At 41.1% G+C, this 8,660-nt stretch overlaps 1 protein-coding gene across 1 annotated transcript; it reads right to left on the bottom strand.

Moving 5' to 3' along the window:
- Nucleotides 1-4,450: 4,450 nt before the first annotated feature.
- Nucleotides 4,451-8,314, bottom strand: LOC134529236 (uncharacterized). The gene is made up of 3 exons (XM_063363127.1): nucleotides 8,231-8,314; nucleotides 6,992-7,106; nucleotides 4,451-4,801 (listed from the first exon to the last, which is right to left on the bottom strand). Exons 2-3 carry the CDS (start codon nucleotides 7,097-7,099, stop codon nucleotides 4,541-4,543), a joined length of 369 nt encoding a protein of 122 aa, XP_063219197.1. The 5' UTR covers nucleotides 7,100-7,106; nucleotides 8,231-8,314; the 3' UTR covers nucleotides 4,451-4,540.
- Nucleotides 8,315-8,660: the final 346 nt, after the last annotated feature.

Raw genomic sequence — 8,660 nt, 5'->3', positions numbered from 1 at the left:
AACAAGGATAATAATAAATAAATAATATATTTAATACCTAAACTATCAATAAAAATGAGAACTTAGAAATATATATGGCAAAAAATTGTATACTAACCAGGTTACAAGAAAAGTATAATGATACGGAACAACAGTAAACAAACAAGAACATAACTAAAGGTAATATAAACATAGGAGCCTGTACGCCACAGCACTGTACACTTACCAGGCGTTATACGGAAAGTATGATGATAAGGAACAGTAAACGTACAATAATAACAGAAATAATACACATTGTTAATACTTAATTATGTGCTGTATATGGCACAACATTCAACACGTAAATACAAGAATAATAAAAGCTAGATTACATTTTTAATACTAAAATTGATAAAACCATAGAAGCAGGCATGGCACCACAGTCTGTACGTATCAGATATCACGAAAACTAAACTCTAGTAAGGAATAATGTTAATACAAAATAGTAAAAACAAGTAGACGGATTTGAGATTCAAATTAACAAAAACGTTGAAACCTAGTAACACGTATGGTAAAATTGATAAAACCATAGAAGCAGGCATGGCACCACAGTCTGTACGTATCAGATATCACGAAAATTAAACTCTAGTAAGGAATAATGTTAATACAAAAATAGTAAAAACAATTAGACGTATTTGAGATTCAAACTAACAAAAATGTTAAAACATAGTAACACGTATGGTACCTACGATATAATTGGCATACCTCTACAAGCTTTTTGCTTGCTTCAAAACCGCTGCTGTTAATCTGCAACTAGCACATCGTTCATTATCTTAAATTTATTCATTGTCACAGCCTTAAACCATCTCACTCTGAAGCACTAAAGCATATTTGGCAGTGGTGAAATCTGCACATAACCCCCTCGAACATAAGTGATGTATCTTAATATGATTAAAAAAGCGTCGCATCATCCAAGTCGGGACAACATCCAGTCTGCAAGGTGTTCCGCGCAGTAATGGTGGAAATGTCCGTATCTGCAACTGTCCACCACAGGTCTTATGGGTGCTGCAGCTCTCTGTTCCTCATTGTTTTTAAGATGACATGAGCAGGAGGCGTATTGGTAGTCCAAACACGTGTTCAGGTGAATGTTCTTCCTGGCAAAGGTTTCCAACGTCGATATGGATACGAATTCATCTGTCTCTGGAGGTAGGAGTCCACCGAATAGAGGCAACAAATCGTTCGTCTTCATCATAACACGGTCGTTTTTTCCTCTCCAAGGGTCAAAGTTGCATTCAACATGTAGGCACCTTCCATTGCAGAACGCAGTTGTGAACTGGTGTGTTGACAACTGCCATAACTCTCGCGGAGAAATGTCGTTGGGGTCATTCTGGGGCCAAAGAGCTTGAATGAAACTCCGGTAGTCTTGAAACTCGAGGAACTTCCCCACGTAGAACACCAGTTCTACAGGAATCTTGATCTCCTCCAAAGTAAAGGGCAGTGGTGGTGGAATCGGCTTCAACATCTTTCCCATGTTTTCGTCTTGACCGTTCGGAGACATATGTGCACTTCACAGTACTTCATAGTATTATATGATCAATGAAGCACAGCTGCTCGGGATGTGAACTTTTGGCAATATTTATTATCAAGCCTGTCGTCTTTTTTTTTTGTACCGTGTACTGAATAAACACTAAAATTTATGGCGTATATGATTGTCAAATCCATTAGATTGTATGAACAAGAATGCTTTTATTCGTCGACAAAATTTATCGTTGACCGAATACATCTTCATATTTACATATGGCCAATTTTGTAGTATATGTTTATATACTCAAGATCTGGTCTTTTGACATAGACCAATCGCCAATGTAAACAAACGCATAAAATTCTTACTGATTCTAAATCAGGAACATGTCGTAAAATGATATTGCATGAACTGAATACTTGTTATTGTTTGTGCATTCCCTTCTTAGAATAGTACTTAAAATCGCGTTGCTTTTAAGATAATGGCATATCGTGTTCGCATTTCATGTATTAACAACCCGCTGGCGGTTCAATGGTCCCAGGCGTGACTCATCGTCTCGCCACTTCATTCATTCCTTAAAATTGTAAAATTCTTTTCTATAAATATTCCTTTACATATTTACTCCTGGTTATTATCTTGGCACAATTGGTAAACTGCTAGCAGAGATGGTCCCGTGTGATACGCGGTTGATACAATATGCCTTTTTAGTCATCGAATTATTATTTATTTTTTTCTAATCAATTACTAAAGTTTCAATATTAATGCATCACATGTCCTGCTTTTCTCAATACAGAAAAACCATACTTACCTTTCCTCGACGATTCATTTCAAAGTTAGGGTGCGTACGGTCTTCTGTCACTCACTGTATATCTGCAAGTCTGTCTGAAATAAGGATAGTATCATGCTATTACAGAAACCAAAGTAAGACAGAAAAAGGACTCGTTCATATAAAGGGTTATGGACAAAAGTGCTTACAAATTTCAAGACGCTTCTAAAAATTTGAAAAATGGTCCATTGTTTGAAAATGATAGAGTTATTCTAGAGATTGGTCAATCTTTAGCCACAGTTTCAACCTCATTAGCTTAACTCCAAAGCGATAGCGGCTACATAGACTCTATTTAGGCTACAGTAGATCAAATTGATTTTGGGTATATACTAAAATATCTTACGCTGGAGACCTCAAAACTGCTTATTTTGTAAACTAAGAGTATAATTTTAAAATAAGTATTCATCGTCACGAGAACCTGAGTTCTTCTTACATCTGCTGCTCCAGCTAGACACCTTTCAGCCTGACCACATGGAACTGTGCTATTCATGCATGATATGTTAGAACCTGCTCAGTGTCCTACACGACATTAACACACAAGTGGAGAGGAAGTTAAAATGGTTAAAAACCTAAACTGCTGGAAAAATCCCACGCAAAATCATTGTGATTAGAGTCTTTGGTCGCCAAAAGAAGTTTAACTCTACTTTACACGAAATCATCTCCTGGGCTTTTATCATCTCTTAACATCTTGAGTATTCTTCATCTGCCATAATAAGTTAAAAATATAATGAAAATGGTCTCTATATAAGGTTCTCATTAATTCATTTTCTTTCAGATGCTAATTTAATAAACTCAATGCTGTGTTCATCTAGACTGGATATTTCTGACGTGAAAAAATTTAAAATAAGACCGAAACCTACCGGGTACCAGGATAGAAATTTGGATCGTAACGAAAACGTCTATATCGTCTCGCCTTAACAACTTCTTAACTATTAGCCTCGAATATGCAAGTGCCGTGTCTTTTCTTAGCATGTATTGGCAGATAGCTAATAAAACATTGAATTCGTGTCACTGTCTAGCCTTGTGGGGAGATGGGGTAAGTGGGAGGGCGGGCGCAGCTTTAAATAATCAAAATTGGCGCTCTCGGTCATTTCCGTCTAGTGTAACTCAAAATACAGACGTAGTAGCGCAGTGATTTGGTTGTCTGTGTATAGAGGTAAGTAATAGTAATTTACTTTTAGCCAGTTATTTCTTTGTAAAAACTTAATGTAAGCGTGCGAAAATCTTAAATATCATTATGTAGTCTCAGACTAACACATAGGTATATGACACACGTGGTTGTAGAGGAGGCTCTGGGTCACATTCGAGGCGCCGAGTGAACCAGACGGTGAAGGGAGCACTCGAATAACGACGGCACTAGCTCCTCTACCGCCATTGTACCCAATGCGATGGTCATAGCGAGTGAAGATAACATTCAAATAATATCTGCCGAAGACGTCTGTGAGCCAACTGACATTAAAATTAGTCCAATCGAAGCAGATGCAGGACCACTGATGCGCTGCAATTCGGAACCAATCAGCATTTGTGCGAAAGCTCGGAACAATCCTTTTCCTCCGGCTACATGTGGCGGCACTCCAGTTATGTAATAGATGTCATTAATTTGTAGACTCTGTTGCGCTCTAAATGTTTACGGTAAGTTTGCTTGGAAGCCATACAGTCTGCCACCGCCTCATGCGATTATTGCTCGGTTGAATTCAACTCTGTTTAGCTTCAATACAATATGATTTGAAGAAATTTTGTTGTTGTAGACGTTACACCTTAAACCAGTGGATGTGTAACACAACTCAGCCTCATTTTTAAAAAATAAAAAATAAAGTATTGAATTCTTGCATTTGTTGACATTTTCTGATGCACCTTCGTTTGTTTACTTAACGAACTGTAGAATTTTCAGCACTTGTATGAAGCACACAAGACAAAGAGTAAATTGTGCTTAAAATGGCTCACATAAATTTCGTAATTTCTTTGAACTCAGGTGACTAACACATATTTTAATGGCTTGTTTGCTCATCCAAAGCTAGTGTGTAAAGGTTCCATGCGGGTACGAGTGTTTATAACAAAATGTATGCTAATAGGCTGATTTTGTAATCAGACTATGAGATGCCGGTACTTTAAAACAGTTCTCTACAAATCAAATGATAAACACATTTGCATTTTAATGTTATGGAACTTTATTCAGGGGGAATATTCACAGTTTTGGGTGGTAGGTGGACTCGTGGGGATGTGACGTCATGCGGTCAGTCGTCGCCGAAGTCGTGGCTGAAGGAGATGCCGGCACCGTGGCGGGGCTTGCCCCACTGCGGCCCATCCAGCACCTTGGACCACTCGCCGCGGGCGTCGACACGGCTGCGACCGTCGTCGCTCCGCCACACGGTGCCGTGACCCCTGACCTCGGCCACCACGCCCACACGGTCCTCCTCGCGCACGTCCACCCTGACGCCTCCGCGGCCTTGCTTTGAGTCCCCGTCGGCGGGCGAGCGGCGAGCGCGTTCCAGCTCCTGCGGCACATCGGTGGCCAGTTCCGTGAAGGTCGCCATCGTCAAGGTAGCAGTTACCTACTGAGGAGTTTGGAAACTCTCCTGCCTTTAAACACTCTGGTCTGATTGGCTGAAGCTGTGGGCCAGTCACAGCCTTCCTTTCTTCTGTTCGACAACCAGGAGGCAGGAGGATTTCCAAGATCCTCAGTAGAGTAACTGCTAGCCTGTAGATGGTGACTACAAGGTCGACCGAAAATTCGGTGAAATCCTTGCCTTCGACGCAGCTAGAACTTCATTCCAAGGAACTCCAGAGAATGACTGCGACAGCTTGCGATCCTTATTGGTAGAGACCAGAAAAATTTCGCGGATTAATTTCGTAATGTACTAACAACATTAAAATAATTATACCTTTAAGCTGCTTCTGCCATAGAAGTATCGAATCACAGGCTACCCAGTCGAGACGACTCACAAGTCAGCAGCCAATGAACAGGTGACATTTTCCCGAGCAAGCAGAGGATTGTGGACTTTATCCTAGAGGTCACTGAACACGCGAAATTTCCCTGTCTCTACTTATAGATGGTATTAGATATCAAATAATCTCTTATATTATGGAGGAAAAGGCCCCTGCTGAGGTTTTCTTAGTATTGCCCTGGATTGGACTGGTGCTGGACTGGCGGCTGCAGTGGCTTGCTACTGTGCTTGGAGTAAGCCCAGCAAGGATGCCCTTCACCAAGACGGCTGAACGTACGAGAGACGGTATATCTCAGGTGCTAGCCTGGGGTTGGCCAGGCGTCACAGGATCACGGGTCCCTGAGTGGCTGAGGAGTCACAGTGTGAAGTACTGGTTGAGGTGAGCGCTTGACAGTGCTCAGGTGCGGGGCAAGTAGCCTGGGCCAACTGACTGGTTAGCGACACGTCTATACCACACTTAAACTGGGTTTCCCTCACTCAAGAGGCCGGCAAGGTGGAAAGTCTTTGGGCAAATAACACTGCATTGACAAATAAAAGGGGCTCATACTCTGAATATAAGTATACGAACTCTTTTATTATTGTCAGTAACTTAGGTATGCTGATGGGAGTCGACAACGCAGAACCGTGACGTTGTTGCGTGTTCTGTTATCTACATCAACATAGTTCCTGAATGGGAGTGTGACTGGCGTTGAAAGGTGTCTCTACAAGATCTTGACTTTCAGAAATAGTGGTCTATGAAATTAATTCATCTTTCGCAATAACTAATTTTCAGTACCCATATTTAATGATTCCTCGAAAAGGTACAGTGCACGCACACATACAAGCACACAGATAATTTCTCTGAGACTATTATACGAGGGTTAATGTTGATAATACTTCAGTTAAGCGCTCTGACTATATACCTACGAAATTCTCAGACGGTCTAAAATGGATACCATTATACATTTTAATATCATAAAATCATGGGTCTTTGACGCGCCCTGAGATACAGAAAGCCAAAAAGAACATTAAGAAAATCCATATGCAATTCAGAAAGAAGGTAGAATGTGGCGGTAGCTAAAGAACGGAAGTCATTGGATTGTTTATGTGCAAGTAAGTGCGGAACTATCCCAAGTAGTACAAAATAACTTTGCTCTAGCTATGACATAATGAATACAGTTATTGATAATAAACAGCATAACTAATATTGTGTGTTGATAACTGTTGAATTGGAAATGGCGCCTAGTCAGTAAATGTCTTCATGTGGTGTCTACATAAGCCTCTGACCGCTGGTTGCTAGAAGGGTAATCCACACATAGCTTAGAAAAATAAAACTTAGAACACTCATAACTTAGAATTCTTAAAAAAAACCACTTAACTTAGAACTGGCATAAGTTAGGACGATCGTATCCAATAAAATTTAACTTAGAAACACACAATACCGAAACAGGCAACATAAAAACTTCGTAACTTTAAACTGTCTTAACTTAGAAACGTGTAGTTAAGAAACACACAAAGCCGAACTACACATCTTAGAATCGCCGTAATTTATAAAATTATAACTTAGAACTGTCACAACTTAGAAACACATGATTTAGTACAGCCATACCTTAGAAACACATAAGTTAAAAACATACAACACCAAAATACATAATGTAGAACTGTCACTAGATAGAAGAACATAACTGAAAACAGGCATCACGTAGAGAATGTAGTGTTGTGTGTTTGTAAGTTGTGACATCAGCTGCTCGAAGGCCTTACCTGCGCCTCTAGGACCGGGCTTCGAGCGTCTCCCTGTCTCGCTGGCAGCGCAGAGGCGACATGAGCGGCGACAGTTGCCAGCAGGAGCGTCGCCACGAACACCTTCATGTCTGAGCTGGCGAACACAAACAACACTGTGAGTGTGTGTGAAACAATGCGTGGTTCTTTCAACCGTATACTGGGTGGCGTAAAACCCACAGGTTATGGTAACCAACGACAGCGTGTTCACATGTAAAGTCAATAGTATTCTTCAGCGGCCTAAAAATCAACTGCAACCAATACTACGTAGTAGAAATGCCAATATACATACCTGTTAAAAGTATTCGTCGTGGGGGGAACATTTGGTGCGTTATGCTGTGTGTCCGAGTGTCAAGCCATCAAGTGTTTATACTACACTAGTTGCTGACCCGCGCTTTGCTACGTCACTCTACTGCTCATAATACACGTCCCTCCTCGTGGGAACGCTACCGCTGCGCCTCCAAGGAAAAGAAAGAAAATATAATTAGAATTCGAAAGTAAACTTATGAAACAAAAACTAATTATCGTTAGAACTAAGATATACCGGGAAGAAATATAAATCAAAGAAGCCATCTTGGAGTCAACAATTTTTAAAAGCCTTCAAGCTGTCATTTTTAAAACCAAATGATGGCTATGATAATAATGAAAAAATACTGGATTAAGATACAAAAGGGAATGAGACATCACCAATGCAATAGCCTTTGCCGAAGAGAACATCGGAAAAACGTATTCGAAAAGAACTTAGTAGAATTTTGAAGAAAAAAAAATTCTCTTGGAGGTCCAAACGGACATTTCTGGAGGATCCGTGTACCAAATTCCTCGGCTCTAGGCCTCGCCAACCCGAGCTACACGAACTACAGGCATACCTGCTCTCTTGTACTAATATAGATTATTAACGCATTTTAATGTTTCGCGTCAAATTTATGCTGTATTTAATTTTTTTTTCAACCAAAACCTTATTGTCTGCTGGCGTACTATTTGTAAACAATTGAACTTGGGGTTAGTTACACCAGATGAAAATGACTGTCCCGGAGGCGAATCGTGAGGTAATGGTGTATATCCAATTTTGGCCAACGGTTTTCAACAATATATAATCATAGACAATCTTTAGCTAAGTGCTAAGTCACTATCGCACCCATAAATCTCTCTCTGTCTACACATACGTCCTGATTTCAGCCCAGAGGGCAATTACCCTCCGTGAATACCGATGGGAAGGTTTACCTTTACTCTCCGGAGCTGAGGACGACTACAGCGCAGACAACCCGCAGATTTAAGGTCCGCAGTTGATGTCCGTGGTTAAATACGCGACAGATCGCGACGTGGGGCAGTCCCGAGAGGCACACGTGATTCAGGAGCGAGAGGATAAGTAATGCCCCTCCAGACTGATAACCCGTGTTGGTGACGGCTTGGTTCCACGAAGACGCGCGGAAGGCCATAAGGAAAAACCGCGCGCGTCCGTGCGGCTGTGGCTAATGAGCGGTGCACGTATTCGCAGCCTAATGGGCCGGGGGTTTTTGTCCTCTCAAGGCCAAAAGCGTTCTTGAAGCATCATCAAGGAGCTCGGAAGTGAAAGCAGTGGAAGTCCAGCCTTGGCTTTGCGTCGTACGGCTCTTCTCAGAAAACCACTTAAAGAGCAGTTATTACTTACATC

The sequence above is a fragment of the Bacillus rossius genome, chromosome 1 (genome assembly GCF_032445375.1).
Source record: "Bacillus rossius redtenbacheri isolate Brsri chromosome 1, Brsri_v3, whole genome shotgun sequence".
Lineage (NCBI taxonomy): Eukaryota > Metazoa > Arthropoda > Insecta > Phasmatodea > Bacillidae > Bacillus > Bacillus rossius.
This window is presented reverse-complemented; position numbering and strand designations above follow the sequence as displayed.